Below are 20,355 nucleotides of genomic sequence, written 5' to 3' on the forward strand. Positions count from 1 at the left end.
AGCAGACAGAGCAGAAAGGTAACCCTTGAGAGTTTCCAAAGCAGAGACCCGCTGGGCTAGGGTCAGAATGAACAAAAGGACAGTAGAAAGACGAGCAGAAAGAGGGTCAATAGACCTTTCTGTACAGTACAATACAAATTTCTGTCAACAGTAGGCGTATACCGACTTAGTGGTGGGCTGCCTGGCCGCCATAATAACATTATAGACTTTGGGAGGAGGGTTTAAAGCCATCAACTGCCGCCGCTCAATCTCCATGCATAGAGGCGCAGAGTTGACAGGTTCATGTGGAGAACCCTTCACTGCTGCTACGACAGAAGATCCTCCCGAAGGGCCAGCCTGATCGGAGGATCGACACTTATGCTCAGAAGCTCTGGATACCAGACTCCCCTTGCCCAGTCGGGGCCACAAGGATGACTGGGGGCCGGTCACTCCTGATCTTCTTAAAAACCCTGGGCAGGAGTGGTATGGGCGTAAAGGTGTATAACAGGCCTGAGCTCCACTCACGACAAAACACATCACTGAGCGATAGCCACCTTTTAAACTCCAGCGCACAGTACTGCTGACACTGCGCGTTCTCTTTGGAGGCGAACAAATCTAACCAAGGTTCTCCCCACTGCTGAAAGAGACCGTACACCACCTACGACTGGAGATGCCATGTGATGCGCTAGGCATCAACGGCTGAGATCGTCTGCCCTGGCGTTCAGAGAACCTGCCAGGTGATGAACCATCAGGGTTATGACCTAGTGTTCAAGCCATGCTCAGAGACGCAGGGCCTCTCGACAAAGGGTCTATGGCCCCACCTCGCCTTGCTTGTTGCAGTAACACATGGCAGTAGTGTTGTCCATGAACACCAGAACCAACTTCCCCTTGACAGCGGGAAGAAATGTTTCAATAACAAGCAAATCGCTCGGAGCTCCAACAAGTTTATGTGGAGCCCCGTCACCGCTGGGGACCAGTGACCCCTGATCTCCATCTCTCCCAAGTGACCACCCAATCCCAGAAGTGACGCATCCGTCACAATTATGAAATCCGGTTGGGGAAGGGAGAGAGGTCTGCCTTTTACCCAATCTCGGTTTGTTAACCACCACTACAGATCCTTTGCAGTTCCTTCCGAGATCTGAACCACGTCAGTGAGATTTCCCTGATGCTGTGCCCATTGAAACTTCAAGTCCCACTGCAGAGCCCGCATACGCCATCTCACGTGTCTTACCATGATGGAGGCCATGAGGACCAACACCCTCAGAGTTAACCTCACCGAAATACAAAATAGAGGCTGAAATATCATAATCATAACTTGAATATCCTGGCTTCACTGCTCGGGAGTGTAAGCCCAAAACTGCACTGTGTCCAGAACAGCTCAGATAAAAGGCAGCATCTGAGAAGGAGTCAGGTGTGACTTTGGCACATTTATAGAGAACCCCAGCGAATGCAGGCGGTCCGCCGTAGTCTGAAGGTGGGAGATGACTGCCTGGGGCAAGGACGCCTTCAACAACCAGTTGTCGAGGTAGGGGAAGACTGAAACCCCTAAACTGCGCAGATGAGCTGCAACAACCGCCATCACCTTGGTGAACACCCAAGGAGCACTGGTAAGGCCAAAGGGGAGCACAGTAAACTGAAAATGCTTGTGGCCTACCTTGAAACCGTAGGTAACGCCTGTGGCCCAGCAGGATGAGAATGTGAAAATACGCATCCTACAGGTCTAACGCCACCATCCTGTCTATTTGGTTTAAGGCAGACAAGACCTGAGCCAAAGTGAGCATCTTGAATTTCTCCTTTTTGAGGAAGAGATTATTGGTGCGAAGATCCAAAATGGGATGAAGCCCCTTGTTATTCTTCGGAATCAAAAAAGTAGCGGGAATAACAGCCATAGCCTACTTCTGAAACTGAAACCCTTTCTATAGTTCCTTTGGCCAAAAGAGCTGTAACTTCCTCTTAGAGCAGCTTTAAGTGATCCTCCGCCAGCCGTTCCTGACTCAGCAGAATAGTAGGAGGAAAAGAAAGGAAATGAAGAGAATAGCCCTCCTGGACGATCTGCAAGACCCACTGGTCTGATGTTATAGATCTCCAGCCGGGGAGATGGTGATGAATTCTCCCATCCACTGGAGTAGTGTGATCCTGCAGAATCAGCCTAAGGGTGCTTGGCACTGCGGCTCCTGGGGGCAGTGTGGTAGACGACTTCCGGCTTCCATTTTGAGGACAGAATGTAACGTGTCCACGAACAGCTTGGGCAGTCTGAGCGGGACGTAGGCTAGGATAGGGCTGACACGGCTGGAAACCCCTTCAGCTGCCCCTTCTGCTGCCATCAAAGGGGTGAAAGGAAGACTGGCCACGAGGAGTGGAGGAGAGGCCCAAGGATCTGGCCATAGCTCGAGAGTCCTTAAACTTGACCAGGGCCGAGTTTGCCTTTTCCCCAAAGAGGCAGGTCCCATCAAAGGGCATGTCCATCAAATTGGCCTGGACATTCCATGAGAAGCCAGTTGTGCGAAGCCAGGCGTGGCGCCTCAAAGCCACTGTCGTTGAACTAGATCAGCCCAGTGAAGCGGTCGTATCCAAACCACAACGTATGGTTCATTTTGCCGCATCTCTCCCGTCTTTGACAACTTGGGAGAGCATGTCCCGTGCCTCCTCCGGGACTTTAAGCAGCACCTGTGCAACCATTTCCAAAGGAGAATGGGAGGAATGGCCCAATAAGTATGCGGTATTCACAGACTGCAATGCAAGACTGGAGGAAGAAAGCATCTTCTTACAAAATGAGTCCAGTCTCTTGGATTCCCTATCCAGAGGGGTGGGAGGGAATGCAGCTAGGGAAGTAGAGGCCTGCACCACCAAACTTTCTGGGGTGGGGTGTTGGCTGAGGAACTGTGGGTCACCCGGTGCTGGGCGATGGCGGCATTCAAACGTCCTGTTCACAGGAGCCCCTGTGCTAGACTTGGACCAAGTTCCAAGAAGGACGTCCATAAGTGCCTCATTATAGGGGAAAAGAGGTTCAGAGGTGGAAGCACCAGGTTGGAGCACTTTGGTCAGGAGATTAGTCCTGACCTGCACTGAGGGCAGTTTCAATCCAAGGACCTCAGCTGCCCTCTTAACCACCATAGCATAGGACACCCCCGCCTCCGTAGCCACTGTAGGTGGAGGGAGCATGCCAGAGTCTGGGGAAGTATCCAGACCACTGGCATCCCTAAGTTCCCCATACAAGTCCATTGTCTCCTCAGAGACATCCTGGTTCTCTAGAGGATCTCCAGACTCCTCCTATTCCTCTCCTGAGCCTAGCACATCCCAAAAGTGCTCAAATAACAACATAGAACCCCTGAATTCTGTCTGAATCGGCGTTGTACAACGCCGTTCCGGCTCTGTGTCATCGGGGATGAGGATGGGGCTTACGCCACCAACAGCCACTGGCAACGTCGCTGGCACCGACTTCGGGTACGACACTGGGGAAGGTCGTGTTTGCACGATCGGCGTCGAACAGGATCGGAGATCGGATCCTTGAGGCCCCACCGGCGCCATGGCCATAGCCGACGGCATCGAACCCAAAAGGGCCCCATCTGATCCCGCAGGGCCGAGGTTTCACCAACGGGTTGGTCCGCTCAAATACGCGGCACATGGCCTCGTAAAAATCCTTAATTTGAGCAGGAGTCGCTCCGGCTCCCGGAACTGGAGGGAGGCGCGAAGTCGGCTCTGGCTCCACAGAACCGTGCTTAGAGCGTAGGTGCTCCTTACCTCTTTCGACGACGGACGCCAGTTGAGGTGAGTCCGCTTGGACTTCTTCTTCTTCTCCTTGTGCCTCTTCCCTGAGTGTCCAGATGATCTCGAATGGGAGGAAGAGGACTTAGGGCTCCATGAGCGATCCCACGACTTCCTCTTCCTCGAATGGAATCGTGACCTCCTCGGAGTCTCACTAGATGGTGTCGACTGCTGGACCGCGAGCAACTTCCTCGCCTGCTTCCTCAAGGTCTTCGGATCCATCGCCTAGCAGTCTGAACATGACTTCAGATTGTGGTTGCATTCAAGACACCACAGACATACGCAGTGGGGATCAGTATCCGACATTATGCAAGAACAAGTCCTGCACGTTTAAAACCTGTCTTCCTACCCGACATCCCTCGCACACAAAGTCATCAAAAATATCGACAAAAGCCTACCAAAAAGCGGCAGAGGGGTAGCTCTTCCTAGATGGGCGCTTAACTGGCATGGTAAGAAAAGAAGTGACGTCCGCATGCCTGGGTAGCACCCATGTATTCACAGCGACATCATAACCGACAATACCGATGCCATTAAGGTCACGTGGAACCGAATGGAGCCACCTGATGTCACGCACAAGTGGTTTTGCTCAGCAAAAGTTCCCGGATCCAGCCTGATGCCTGGGAAATTCAAAGGTAAGGAATCTGCAGCTTGAAGCCTCTATCAGATAATAAGGGACAACATAAAATATGTTTTACAAGTCCTGGTGAGGGAAACATTTGCAATTTCGTTTTTCCTCATTGTAGTGCATTAGCTCTATAGGCTTTATTTTACATTTTATAAAGTCTAACTATTGTCAGAAGTGAGCTAAAATAATTCAAAGTGTCAAAATAATAGAATGAATCCAACAACTCGCCAAGATGGGACTTATTATAACTATGACAGAAAATAAGTTATAGAGTTTTCTTTCTGAATGTGCCTGAATCCAGCTCTGTTTCAGCTTCTCCTGATTGACCAGCCTTTGACAGTCTGAGCCAAACTGCTCTGATGAGGTGCAAAGTGGCCTGTAAGGAAACAAAGAAACATCTGGTGATAGGAGAACTGCAGCTGCAAAGCAAACTGCAGGAAGTGGGCAGGGTAGCCAAACTGGTTTTCAATGAGAGAAAGACAGTAGGACATGAACCAGGCCCATCCCGACATCCTGCACCCCCAGCCAGATGGCTGCCCTTTTAACTGTATTAGCAGAGAGGCTGGAAGGAGAGTTAGCCACATCCATAGGTTGGGTTAGCCAGACCTGAAGCTCCAGGAAAGATTTTATCCAGTTTGATGTTTATGGACCAGGATTTACTGAGACAAGAAACAGCCACACTTCAGGGGAAGTAGTCATCTCAGAGGGTGGCACCCTGCACCCCATTCGTCAGGGATACCCTCCTTCTTGCCAGCCCATAAACCTGGATAAATATGGGAGAGCTGTCCAGCAACTCAGATCCTTGCGAGGAGCTATCAAGAGTTGAGGAACTGCCCTGCTGAACCCCTGATCTGCACCACAAGAGGACTGTACTCATAAGGGCTGCACCTGCTGTTCACTTTGGGCTTCACAAAAGAGGACTTTGCCTGGCTTTAAACGGATTAAGGAGTGGACTCCCTGAAAGCAAAAGGTACAAAAGAGCTTCAAGAAGTCACCTGCATCGACGTCATCAAGATAAGCCTAGTTGACCGGTTTCACCTTTAAAGGATTTCATAAGATGCATTGGGAATTTAAGTCCCAAACATCCATAGCCAAATCAGAGCTTCTGGACCCTTGGCTGGTGTTGTGGACACTCAAAAACCCAAAAGAAACATATGGAGAAGAAGGATTGCCCTGCTGGACCCTTGGACTGCCCTAGAGAAGACTGCACTCATAAGGACTGCACCTGCTGCACTCACAAGGCTTCACAACAACAGAACTTTGCCTGCCTTAAAGGCTAAGGAGTAGGCTCCTTGATTAGTAATAGGTAGAAAAGTGGTGGAAGAACTACCTGCAATATCAACAACAAGGACAACTCCAGCTAACAAGCTTCACCTGAATTTTATTTGGATTGATCAGGTGCATTGTGGGAGTTGTAGTCCCAGACCCTAAGAGGTACGTCAGAGCTTCTGAACACTTGGCTGGTACTGTGGACCACGTTCCTGCATCAAGAAACACTTCTGGAAGTAAGTGTAAAAGTGTTACATTGTTGGTGGTCTGAACTCTTGACATTGTCCGAATCCAGCATGACCTTATATAACTCCTGGAGCGCGATTTGCTTCTAATTGTTAATTATCTCTTTTTTACGCCACCATCCTGTCTATTTGGTCTAAGGCAGACAAGACCTGAGCCAAAGTGAGCATCTTGAATTTCTCCTTTTTGGGGAAGAGATTATTGGTGCGAAGATCCAAAATGGGATGAAGCTCCTTGTTATTCTTCGGAATCAAAAAAGTAGCGGGAATAACAGCCATAGCCTACTTCTGAAACTGAAACCCTTTCTATAGTTCCTTTGGCCAAAAGAGCTGTAACTTCCTCTTAGAGCAGCTTTAAGTGATCCTCCGCCAGCCGTTCCTGACTCAGCAGAATAGTAGGAGGAAAAGAAAGGAAAGGGAAACATCCGTTACAACGCGGATGTTTCCCCGCGGTGCTGTTACGACGCGTCCGTAACAACGCAAATCGTTACCACGACTTGCGCTGGAGGGCGCTAGAAGATTAAAAATAGTAAATTTACTATTCCAACACCTTCCCTAGTGTCCACGGGGACTGGTGTTAGAATAGTAAATTATACTATGCGACATCCGCGCCCCCAACGCAAGTCGTGGTAACGCCTTGCGTTGTAAGGGACGCGTTGTAACAGCACGCGTTGTGACGGTACGCGTTGTACCGTCATACATCCAAAGGAAATGAAGAGAATAGCCCTCCTGGAGGATCTGCAAGACCCACTGGTCTGATGTTATAGATCTCCAGCCGGGGAGATGGTGACGAATTCTCCCATCCACTGGAGTAGTGTGATCCTGCAGAATCAGCCTAAGGGTGCTTGGCACTGCGACTCCTGGGGGCAATGTGGTAGACGACTTCCGGCTTCCATTTCGAGGACAGAATGTAACGTGTCCACGAACAGCTTGGGCAGTCTGAGCGGGACGGAGGCTAGGATAGGGCTGACACGGCTGTAAACCCCTTCCGCTGCCCCTTCTGCTGCCATCAAAGGGGTGAAAGGAAGACTGGCCACGAGGAGTGGAGTAGAGGCCCAAGGATCTGACCATAGCTCGAGAGTCCTTGAACTTGACCAGGGCCGAGTTTGCCTTTTCCCCAAAGAGGCAGGTTCCATCAAAGGGCATGTCCATCAAATTGGCCTGGACATTCCATGAGAAGCCCGTTGTGCAAAGCCAGGCGTGGCGCCTCAAAGCCACTGTCGTTGAACTAGATCAGCCCAGTGAAGCGGTCATATCCAAACCACAACGTATGGTTCATTTTGCCGCATCTCTCCCGTCTTTGACAGCTTGGGAGAGCATGTCCCGTGCCTCCTCCGGGACTTTAAGCAGCACCTGTGCAACCATTTCCAAAGGAGAATGGGAGGAATGGCCCAATAAGTATGCGGTATTCACAGACTGCAATGCAAGACTGGAGGAAGAAAGCATCTTCTTACAAAATGAGTCCAGTCTCTTGGATTCCCTATCCAGAGAGGCGGGAGGGAATGCACCTAGGGAAGTAGAGGCCTGCACCACCAAACTTTCTGGGGTGGGGTGTTGGCTGAGGAACTGTGGGTCACCCGGTGCTGGGCGATGGTGGCATTCAAACGTCCTGTTCACAGGAGCACCTGTGCTAGACTTGGACCAAGTTCCTAGAAGGACGTCCGTAAGTGCCTCATTATAGGGGAAAAGAGGTTCAGAGGTGGAAGCCCCAGGTTGGAGCACTTTGGTCAGGAGATTAGTCCTGACCTGCACTGAGGGCAGTTTCAATCCAAGGACCTCAGCTGCCCTCTTAACCACCATAGCATAGGACGCCCCCTCCTCCGTAGCCACTGTAGGTGGAGGGAGCATGCCAGAGTCTGGGGAAGTATCCAGACCACTGACATCCCTAAGTTCACCATACAAGTCCATTGTCTCCTCAGAGACATCATGGTTCTCTAGAGGGTCTCCAGACTCCTCCTATTCCTCTCCTGAGCCTAGCACATCCCAAAAGTGCTCAACTGACAACATAGAACCCCTGAATTCTGTCTGAATCGGCGTTGTACAACGCCGTTCCGGCTCTGTGTCATCGGGGATGAGGATGGGGCTTACGCCACCAACAGCCACTGGCAACGTCGCTGGCACCGACTTCGGGTACGACACTGGGGAAGGTCGTGTTTGAACGACCGGCGTCGAAGAGGATCGGAGATCGGATCCTTGAGGCCCCACCGGCGCCATGGCCATAGCCGACGGCATCGAACCCAAAAGGGCCCCATCTGATCCCGCAGGGCCGAGGTTTCACCAACGGGTTGGTCCGCTCAAATACGCGGCACATGGCCTCGTAAAAATCCTTCATTTGAGCTGGAGTTGCTCCGGCTCCCGGAACTGGAGGGAGGCGTGAAGTCGGCGATCAGTAACCGACATTATGCAAGAACAAGTCCTGCACGTTTAAAACCTGTCTTCCTACCCGACATCCCTCGCACACAGTCATCAAAAATATCGACAAAAGCCTACCAAAAAGCGGCAGAGGGGTAGCTCTTCCCAGATGGGCGCTTAACTGGCATGGTAAGAAAAGAAGTGACGTTCGCATGCCTGGGTAGCACCCATGTATTCACAGCGACATCATAACCGACAATACCGACGCCATTAAGGTCACGTGGAACCGAATGGAGCCACCTGATGTCACGCACAAGTGGTTTTGCTCAGCAAAAGTTCCCGGATCCAGCCTGATGCCTGGGAAATTCAAAGGTAAGGAATCTGCAGCTTGAAGCCTCTATCAGATAATAAGGGACAACATAAAAGGTGTTTTATAAGTCCTGGTGAGGGAAACATTTGCAATTTCGTTTTTCCTCATTGTAGTGCATTAGCTCTATAGGCTTTATTTTACATTTTATAAAGTCTAACTATCGTCAGAAGTGAGCTAAAATAATAATCAAAGTGTCAAAATAATAGAATGAATCCAACAACTCGCCAAGGTGGGACTTATTATAACTATGACAGAAAATATGTTATAGAGTTTTCTTTCTGAATGTGCCTGAATCCAGCTCTGTTTCAGCTTCTCCTGATTGACCAGCCTTTGACAGTTTGAGCCAAACTGCTCTGATGAGGTGCAAAGTGGCCTGTAAGGAAACAAAGAAACATCTGGTGATAGGAGAACTGCAGCTGCAAAGCAAACTGCAGGAAGTGGGCAGGGTAGCCAAACGGGTTTTCAATGAGAGAAAGACAGTAAGGACATGAACCAGGCCCATCCCGACATCCTGCACCCCCAGCCAGATGGCAGCCCTTTTAACTGTATTAGCAGAGAGGCTGGAAGGAGAGTTAGCCACATCCATAGGTTGGGTTAGCCAGACCTGAAGCTCCAGGAAAGATTTTATCCAGTTTGATGTTTGTGGACCAGGATTTACTGAGACAAGAAACAGCCACACTTCAGGGGAAGTAGTCATCTCAGAGGGTGGCACCCTGCACCCCATTCGTCAGGGATACCCTCCTTCTTGCCAGCCCATAAACCTGGATAAATATGGGAGAGCTGTCCAGCAACTCAGATCCTTGCGAGGAGCTATCAAGAGTTGAGGAACTGCCCTGCTGAACCCCTGATCTGCACCACAAGAGGACTGTACTCATAAGGGCTGCACCTGCTGTTCACTTTGGGCTTCACAAAAGAGGACTTTGCCTGGCTTTAAACGGATTAAGGAGTGGGCTCCCTGAAAGCAAAAGGTACAAAAGAGCTTCAAGAAGTCACCTGCATCGACGTCATCAAGATAAGCCTAGTTGACCGGTTTCACCTTTAAAGGATTTCATAAGATGCATTGGGAATTTAAGTCCCAAACATCCATAGCCAAATCAGAGCTTCTGGACCCTTGGCTGGTGTTGTGGACACTCAAAAACCCAAAAGAAACATATGGAGAAGAAGGATTCCCCTGCTGGACCCTTGGACTGCCCAAGAGAAGACTGCACTCATAAGGACTGCACCTGCTGAACTCACAAGGCTTCACAACAACAGAACTTTGCCTGCCTTAAAGGCTAAGGAGTGGACTCCTTGATCAGTAATAGGTAGAAAAGTGGTGGAATAACTACCTGCAATATCAACAACAAGGACAACTCCAGCTAACAAGCTTCACCTGAATTTTATTTGGATTGATCAGGTGCATTGTGGGAGTTGTAGTCCCAGACCCTAAGAGGTACGTCAGAGCTTCTGAACCCTTGGCTGGTACTGTGGACCACGTTCCTGCATCAAGAAACACTTCTGGAAGTAAGTGTAAAAGTGTTACATTGTTGGTGGCCTGAACTCTTGACATTGTCCGAATCCAGCATGACCTTATATAACTCCTGGAGCGCGATTTGCTTCTAATTGTTAATTATCTCTTTTAATCTTTACAAATTCATATCTCCAGCTCCCTAATTTGGATTTTTGTCATTTTGGTGTCATTTTAAACATAAAAACATTTCCTATTGCTATAAAACTGGTGTTGGATTTTTATTGTGTGTTGTGTCTTACTTATTCACTTTTATTGGTGTTTTAAATGCTTTACACACCTGTCTATTAAGTTAAGTCGGTCTGCTCGCAGCCAAACTGCCAAGGGTTGAGCAAGGATTTATTTATTGAGAGGATTTATTTACTGGGGCTTGACTAATAAACCATCTTCCAACAGTAACTAACCCACCCTGCTTTTTGAGCGTAAGTTTTCCTACAAAGCAGTCATGAGCCACACAGCCATAAAAGTACAAATGTAGACAGAATTACAGGTGACAATACAAAAAAACGCAGTCCTAAGAGTGCCCAACAAGTATTATCACAGTGCAAATCTTCTATCCCCAAGGTTTGTCAATGGAAGTAACAATACCACAACTATTGCCTCCTAAGCTAATCTATACATTTCTATGTCACAATAGACTTCTCTGAAGGCTTTACTACAGAGTTTTAGCAATTCACCCTAAATGCCCATTGACTTTCACATATACTTTTCACAATAAATACATCAGGCCTACTGCCTTTATCAAAACATTTCAAAATTAATAGATCAGGTATATTGCCTTGATCATTAGCTTGATACTATTATCAATGGAGTCCTACTGAATTGAGAATGAGCTTTCCAGCAGAGCAAAAAGTTCAATAAAAGCTCTTGTTTTCAGTGGAATCACACAACTTCTACCCAATCAAATTCTGTGCTGAAAGTGTGGGAGAAGCCTAAGTTCCTCTCTGTAATACTTCTGAAAGCTCTTTTTCCGTTGATCACATAAGCTCTGACCACATCTGCACTGTAAAGCCAGACCTTAAAACAAGCATAAGTACAGCATCAGAATCCCAATTTGAACCCCCACTCCTATATAGTTAATGAGATCCTCCCTCTATAGATGAATGCAACATTGAACAGATTGAGTGGCTCATCATTCTCTGAGACTGAACAACTGGTTTCACACCACAGACAGTCTGCTATGGTTGGAAAAGATGTAACATTGTGACTTCCGGCTGGCCACCAAACACTGAACTGACCTAGAGATAGAGAGGCAAGATCAGACTAACGCAGACACTCCAGCTGAGTGGACAGAGCTCCAGATACCTACTCCACATTTGCCCTGTTGCATGTGGGAATCGAATGTTAATTGTTTATCTGTAGCTGAGGCCAGTGACAAAACAAAGGTTAGGTTTCACCTGTGCTGTTATGTAAAAAGTTATGGGTTTTGGGTAAAATGTGGTTGAGATGCTTCCAATTTAAAGTATTCATGAACACATTATACATTTTTCAGTTTTCTACATCAATACACAAAACACTGTATGCTAGTTTCATAAAAAACAATCCAAATCGTTCAGAAATAAATCACCTGCACCAGGTTTGTCTGCGCTTTAGGGCTGTAATTGAGGGTATACATGCTTATAGATAAAAAATAATTACTGGTGGTGTACGTGAGCCTGACTTCACTGTTATTGGTGCACGTGTTGATAAGTAGGATCTTAAATGCACATATGTGTTTCTGTGCTTTCACGTTTGCAGAATTTTGCAAACAGACTTTTACTTCTACACGTTTCTGGTACATATGATCCTGAGATAATAGTTTTGAAATAAGCACAAATAGTACCAAAAAACGTACAAAATACTGTGTTTCCGAAATTGGGAAATCAAGTGCTAAATGTGAATGAGGACAGTTTTTATTTATGGTTACAGCCAGGTTTAGCTGTCTGGAAGACATCATCTCATCAATTCCTACAAAAAGTCCAAAAGGAAATTCCGAGAGGCAGGGGGCATTTGGTGAGACATTTACAACTACTGGCTTTGGTGTGCTTTTTAGGTCTCGACCTCTGCCAATGCGTTTGCGCATTGCAGATGTCGAGAGTATAGAGTTGGATCCAGGAAAGCTAAACCAGGCGGATTGCGCCGAGTGCATGTGCCCATGCACGCGCTTGCCATTTGCTCCTCGAGCCGCCTGCCTCGCATCATTGCATCAGACCCGCCACAGCAATGCGGAGAGCTTCACTTCAAAGGGATCCGCTCCCCCGCCCCCTGCTTCACACTGCAAAGGAATGCACCCCCCGCCCCCGCAATGCCGAGAGCATTTCCCGGGCGCTTTTAATTTTTTTTAGTCACGGCAACCAGACGCGCCTCCACGTCAAACACAAGAGCTTTTGTAAATACCTCGTCCTAGCTATTGCGTAAGCAACACATGCCTCTCACCTATCTCTACTTTGCAGCTGGGAACATTTGGAAAGACATTGCAATATATACTTTTAGAAAACAATGGACTACACATGCTGTATCTGTCACACCGCGCCCACTTTGAAAACAAACCTTTTCATTTTAGCCAGCACCCATTCTGCGCTTTCAACCTTCAAATATGGAATACACATACACTTTTGATCCTTCTGAGGTCGATAACATGAGCCCCGTTGCATTGACACACACTGCTCTCACACACACAAGTTACTTTCACACACACACACGCTGCTCTCATACACACAGGCTGCTCACACACACAGGCTGGTCACACACACAGGCAATGATCACACACAGGCACTGTTCACACACAGCCACTGTTCACACACAGCCACTGTTCGCACACACAGGCACTGTTCGCACACACAGACACTGCTTGCACACACAGACACTGCTCGCACACACAGACACTGCTCACACACACAGACACTGCTCACACACACAGACTATGCCCACACACAGGCACTTCACACACACACCGGCACTGCTCACACACACACAGGCACTGCTCACACGCACCCCTGTGTCTCAAACAAAAAATGTCAGTTTACCCAGCACGCATTCTGCGCTTTCAAACTTAAAATATGCCACGCCCATTCCTTTTTCATCCTTCTAAGGTCGATAGCATGAGCCCCGTTGCATTGACACACACTGCTCTCACACACACAAGTTACTTTCACACACACACGCTGATCTCATACACACAGGCTGCTCACACACACAGGCAATGCGCACACACAGGCACTGCTCACTTACTGTTTGTGGCCAACACAATATACGCAAAATAATTACATTACTTTTTGGACACTTTGCTTACTGTATAGGCTCAACAAAAAAAAACACGTAGATTTTCACCCCAAATCAACCCCAAATACACCCCCACCCCAAATACACCCCCACACCCCACACCCCAAATCCACAACAAAACCACCACACACCCCAAAAAACACCCCAAATTCACCCTACACTCAATATCAACCCCACATCCACCCCACACCCCAAATGCACCCCACACCCCAAATCCACCACAAATCCACCCACACCCCAAATCCCCCCACACCACAACACCCCCCACACCCCAACTCCCCCCACACCCCAAGTCCCTCCAAAACCACCCCACACCTGAACACCCTCCCACAACCCCAACAACACCCTCCAACACCCCAACTCTCACACACCCCAAATCTCCCACACTCCAACTCTCCCAAACTCCAACTCTCCTATACTCTCAATAACACACTCTCCTACTGTCTAATTCACTCACAATCTCTAAATTACTCTCCCACTCACTCTCACTCCCAAACTCACTCACTCTCAACACAACACATATTACATTGCAAATACTATACATGGCACATTTCCAAACATTAAAACAGTTACCATTATATTTAACAATAACATTAATACACCATTTTCCAAAACCAACACATACCCAATACAATTCAGCATTTGCAATGCCAATAGCTCCCACTTTCCTAATGCGAGACCTATTGCATTGCAAATGCTTGGTATGTTTGCCTTTGTATAGATGGACTGTCCATCAGGGCTACAGCATTTAGTGGAATAATTCACTGTCCCATTATGTTCCCATTACGTTTTGGTAATAGCATCACACTGTTCTTTTGTTAAACTGCAGATGTGACATGCCATGTAGCTTGTAATTAGAGCAAATTTGTATTGGTGATGCATTCAATTTGCTGACAAGACATTTTATATTTATCTCTTTTGGTTTAGGAAGTGCTGATGACTAGATGTGTTAGCCTTTCATAAAGGTACAGTGCTATTCACTAATTGATATTGAGCGTTCGTTTGTTGCACTTTATTGTCATAACATGTTGTTGGATTTACAGACATATGAACATAGGGGTTCTTAAATATGCAATAATAATAGTGAGCATTTGTAAAAAGCATATACTTTGTAACCATATGCTGTGTATATTATTTAGGTTCACCACTTACAATGCAAAATCCATCTTCTAGCTTGCTTCAGAACACTCGATTTGAGGGTACAGCTTAACTCTAGTAGTGCTCTTTGTTCAGTTCACCATCACCATTACTTTGACCACAATTTCCACTAGCACCATTATCACCTTTTCCAACAACAACATTATCACCATTAAAAACATTCACCGCCATCGCTATTACCACCAGCAGTATCGGCATTCATTTCAGAGACCATCAGCACCACTGCTCCTATCACTGCCACTACCAAAACCACCACCATCACTGCTGCTACCCTCAAATTATCACGACTATCCCCATCATCAACTCCACCATTGCCGCCACTATAACCCCACCACTATCATCACTGCTACCACAATCTCTACCAATCTAACTACCATCACCATCCCATCATCAACATCGCCACTGCTGCCATCATTCTCACCATTACAATCAGCAATATACCACCAACACTATTATCATCATCACCAACACCAGTGCAGCTACATTCCTGTGCTCACTGTGCCGCTGGTACCAAGCTGAACCTGAATGAAGAGGCTGAACTATGCTGAAACCGGTCTTGGGTTGCTTGTGTTTCAGTAATGCCCAGACCTGGCTTGGCAGTGTGGATGGGAGGTTTTTATTAGATTGCTGATTTGCAGACAGCTCAGTCTAATCTGAGGTGGCATGATGGACAAAAAGTAATGATGGGTTGAAATCCTACCCCGAGGGATTGCCAGTGGTTAGACTACGTGCAAGCATTATTTCCATTACCTTTTGTGAGTTAGAGGTGTATGTGTGCAAGAGAAATGGTGATGCGGAAATCTGTATGAAAGACCATGAATTCTTGCTTTCCGCAATAAAAAAAGCAATCGCTATTGGCTTTGTGAACATCTATTCAGTTTTGGATATGCTTAGAAAATCTCTGAAAACTTCACTCTGAATGGAACCTCTCCTAACGACCACCCGGACCACGAGCCACCTTTACCAACCTTATCACCAACTTTGTCTCTCCACTCACCATCGATTCCAGAGCCTACATTCTCCTTGGTGAGCTCAACTTTCACCTGGTAGACCGAAAAAACCCTAGCTCCACAGAAGTCCTCGAAAGTTTGAGCAACATCGGACTCACTCAGCTCATCCCAGAACCAATACACACTGCAGGACACAGACTGGACCCCATCTTCACTACTATTCCACCGCACCACACACATGGACCAACAACACCATCATCCACTTCAACACACCTCAAGTCAACACCCCGCTCAAGTTCAGCATTCCAAGCCGCAGCTGGAGCAAAATTACAGAAGCAGACTGACTCAGTGGCATCAGCACGGATCAACCTAGCCCCACAGACAACCTCGACAAGGAAATCAACAACTTTAGCAATTTGATCAAGAACTACGCGCACTCCCTCACACCCATCTAGCAGAAACAGAAGACCTCCATGACACCAAGCGTCATTATAATAAGCTAGAAAGGAAATGGAGAGCCAGCCACAACACCACAGACAGAACTACCTACCAGGCTGCACTCTGACGCTATCACCAGCAATTAAGAGACACCAAGAAAAAAGCTCTGGTGGACTGCATCAAAGGAAGCTCCAATAGCTGCAAGTATATTTTCTTGATCTTTAAGGGTTTCAACTCACCCTTAGCCACTGTCAACATCGCTGTCTCCCAACAATTCTGCAACAACCTATTGAACTTCTTCCACAGCAAAATCATAAATATCTACAGCAACATCGTACACCAACCCAAACCCAGAGAACTCGTTTCTAGCCTACCCACGACCAACCATGACGGTCTCCTGATCGAATGGGCAACGCTCACCAGAACTGACACAGCGGCAATCATACAAACCATCCACTCAGGTGCTCCACCAGACCCATGTCACCACTACATCTATAATCTTTAAACATCACCAATCAGCACCACACTGAACCAAATCATCAATACCTCCATCACGTTCGCCACTTTTCTGGATGAATGGAAACTTTCAGAAATCAAAGCTCTCCTCAACACGCCCACAGACCACGTGAATTAACTGAGTAAATTCCGACATATCTCCCTGCTCCCCTATTCAGCCAAAGTGATTGAGAAGCCCATCAACAAGCAACTCATAACTCACCTCGAACTTTACCTTCTTCTAGACAACATTCAATCAGGATTCAGAAAGAACCACAGTCCTGAAACAGCACTCATAGTGGCCACCAACAACATTTTAATCATCCTGGACCAAGGACAAAGAGCAGCCTTAATACTGCTCAACCTCTTCGCAGCCTTCAACACTGTCTCCCACAACACCCTCATCAGAAGACTCCATGAAATTGGCATCCCAGGTTCTGCTCTCTAAAGGATCTGTTCCTTCCTCATGGGAAGAACCCAAAGGGTCAGGCTGCCACCCTTCTCATCAGAGACCAAGGTATTGATATGTGAAGCTCCACAGAGATCGTCCCTCAGCCTCACCCTTTTCAACTAATACATGTCACCGCTCCTCAACATAATTCTATCACAAAACATAACCGTCATCTCCTACGCCAATGACACCCAACTCATCCTCTCCATGATGAGCAAGACAGCCATGACCAGGACCAACTTCACGAACTGCATGGCCATGGTGGCAGACTGGATGCGAATCAACTGCCTGCAGCTCAGCTCCGACAAAATGGATGGAAGTACTGGTCTTTGGCAACAGGACCTCCCCCATGGAACCCACCTACTGGCCATCAGAGCTAGGATCAACATCCATAGACCATGCAAGAAATCTAGACAAGCTCTGGACAAGCTAGAAATCTAGACAAGCTCAACATGACAGCTCAAGTCAACAAAGTATGCACATCCTACTTCTACCTCCTACAGATGCTATAGAAGATCTTCAAATGGTTTCCTCAGAAACACCAAATGGACCATCACGCAAGCACACATCACCAGCAGGCTGGACTACGGCAACACTCTTTAAGCTGGGCTCTCCAAACAACACCCCCACATACTCCAAACCATCCAGAACACCACTACAAGACTCATACTCGACCTCCCACTCCACACCCATATCACACTGCACCTCGGGTAGCTTCATTGGCTTTCCATTCACAGGTGCAGTCAAGTGAAACTTCTTATGCACACAAACAAAGCCCTGCACATCACAGGACCAGAATACCTAAACAGTCGCGTACACTGGAGGTCACTCATTCTCCTACATCGCACCCAAGACATGTAACGACCTCCCACAACACATCAGAGTCTCCTCCTCACTTCGCTGACTTCAGCAAGAAGCTGGAGACCTGGCTTTTCGTATAAGCACCTTGGGAAGCACACACCTACACACCAGCACAAACATCTACATACGCTCTCAGGTGATTAGTGTGCTATACAAATCAATATGATATGACGTTAGTTTTTATCCTTTTCTAGCTGTCTTTCGCTCTAACGTTTGTGCCCCATTGACTAAAGAGCATGAAGAGTAGCCTATGAAGGATTTGTTTTTCTAAAGATAACAAAGATGAAAGTGGTGCTGTGAAAATGATAGGAAAATGAAACAAAACAATGTGTGGAAATCCTCGCTGCTTTTTGTGGGCTTTCTGAAAGTGATTATAAAAATATTGTCGGGCAGGTTTTGTATTTACCATGAGCGTGCAGAGGGCACCATATGATTTAATCAAATCCTGTTTTCCATTCCCTCCTAACATGAGAGACAAGAGAATGCTTTTTAGAGATGAGCCCTCTGAATCCTGTATAGACTGAAAAAGATGTTACTTTGCATTGAAACTCTCACTAAAGGGTGTCAAAGACCACCATATTGTTGCTAAATGATTTAAGCACCACGTTATTTTAGACAATTACCTTAATTTGACTGAGAAGATGGCCAAATATCACAGATTCGTTGCAAAGATCTTCGAAACAATCACTGATGACCTGCAACCGTTTGAAATGTGGTGGACATGAGTCTGATAAACTCTTGAGTTCCTGCAGGGCACAAGAATAAACAGAAATTAGTGAAAATCGTCCTTTGTCTAATGGGACTTGCTGCCATAAAGAGATATGTTTCAGAATTTGACAACTATAGGTTAAGGTAGACAGAAAGAGAGACAAGTATATCAGAAGCCTTGGTCTAGTACCTTCATACCATAAAAACTCTGCCCAACTACACAAGAGTACTATTTCACTCTACCCTATAGTTCATTGGGTGTCCCATTGATATCCCAGGGTTTTTTTATAGCCGTAATCTTCCTCCCACTTCATTCAGGACATAACCAACATTCTTCCCATTATTCTAATTCAATGCCAAACTTTCCTTTAAAGAAATGATTGTTTATAATAAAACATCTTTTACAGGATTATAAAACCCCCTAAAAAATATCATGTGTTTGTTTTCGTACTCTTAGCTGATGTTACATTCGCCAACTCCCCCAGTTCTTTCCAAGGGGTTAGACTTACATGATAATGTATTCAAAAACCCTTTTGCGTCATCATGATCGTCATAAATCCCTTCAGGGTTTATAGCAGTTTGGACCTTCATAAATAAGGTAAGAAATTCCACTCCAGGAAAACATCTCGCTGGCATAATGCCTTCTTGAGCTTCCTCAAAGTACATGAAACAAGGAACATCCCTCACGGAAAAAAACTCACAATCACTCCGTCTGCAAATCTACGTGCAGACCTTACCATCACCTTATACAATAGCGGCACCATCCTGATTCAAGGGCCTCCCAAAAACCTCATAAGATTTGCGGACCTCTTCTCCCTCCTTAAAAAACATGTTCACAACCCATCTCAGTTCACGCTCCCGCCGCTCCTCCACGTGCCCTCTCCGCCAAATATACCTGGCCCCTCACCAACCTCTCCTGCCAGCGACCTCGTCATTGGGCGACCTGGCCCTATCACCCACTCGCCCACACATGCCATCCACTGCGCGCGCTTACCACAGAACCTAGACCACCTCGGGATTCCCACTCTGTCTAACTCCAAAACTCCCCCTAGAACCCACCTCACATGTCCACCCAGCCCCGCCATCATGATTCCAGCACAGGCCATCAGAAGCATCCCCAAACTCATCACATCCTGCTACCGGCCTAATGTAACACCCGCTAGGGGTCACAACTCTGGCATGGAAACATCTAATTTGGCACAAAACTCTGGCCGAGCTAGCCCCTCCCATAGGGATGCAAATTGACCTAGCCCCCCTCACGCCATCCCAACAGCTTGCCTCCTACCAGCCCTCAGCCCACCTGAACCCACCTCTAGGCTACCTGCATTCACCATCAGAACCGCTCCCTGGCAACGGGACGCGGCCTACCAGCAAACACCTCTCTTAGAGATATTGATATTCTCCACTGCAGAACCTCCGAGTTAACACTGAGCATCCACAAATCAATTCTGGACCTGAAGAACCTCCTTCACATCACTGAACTCTCCTTTTCTAATCTACGGCTCACACAGAATGCGACCCACATCCCCCTCACGATGCCCCGCCTCCACCCTCTATCACTATTCCTGAGACACTTGCGCCCTCATAAGCAACCCTGCCACCTCTCTGAAGAAGAAATCCTTGCTCTCCTTCACACCTACAAACCCACCCCTGGCACGCTTAATCCCTCAGAACTCACGGAAGAAGAAGTGGCTAACCTCCTCAGTAGGTACGACTCGGCCCTGACTACCCCATGCCCCTTAAACCTGAGGGGAGAACGCCCTATCTGCACAGTTGCAACCAACCCAAACAGATCTGCTACCCTCCACATCAGAGGGGTGGTTAATAGTAACCTAGCTAAAGTTCCCACTTCAGCTTCTACATTCGACATCCAATCCTACCCCTCCCTAGCCGGCCTCCTAATTAACTGCCAGTCAGCTGTAAA

General features: G+C 47.3%; 1 protein-coding gene across 3 annotated transcripts in view; it reads right to left on the reverse strand.

Moving 5' to 3' along the window:
* Window positions 1–20,355, reverse strand: part of C6H6orf118 (chromosome 6 C6orf118 homolog) — a 338,123-nt gene that overhangs the window by 137,317 nt on the left and 180,451 nt on the right. For all 3 annotated transcript variants that reach the window (XM_078648656.1, XM_078648655.1, XM_078648654.1), the window contains one exon: window positions 18,347–18,469. In XM_078648656.1, the coding sequence (XP_078504782.1) occupies window positions 18,347–18,469 (123 nt within the window). The remainder of the gene's footprint in view (window positions 1–18,346; window positions 18,470–20,355) is intronic.

The sequence above is a fragment of the Lissotriton helveticus genome, chromosome 6 (genome assembly GCF_964261635.1).
Source record: "Lissotriton helveticus chromosome 6, aLisHel1.1, whole genome shotgun sequence".
NCBI lineage: Eukaryota > Metazoa > Chordata > Amphibia > Caudata > Salamandridae > Lissotriton > Lissotriton helveticus.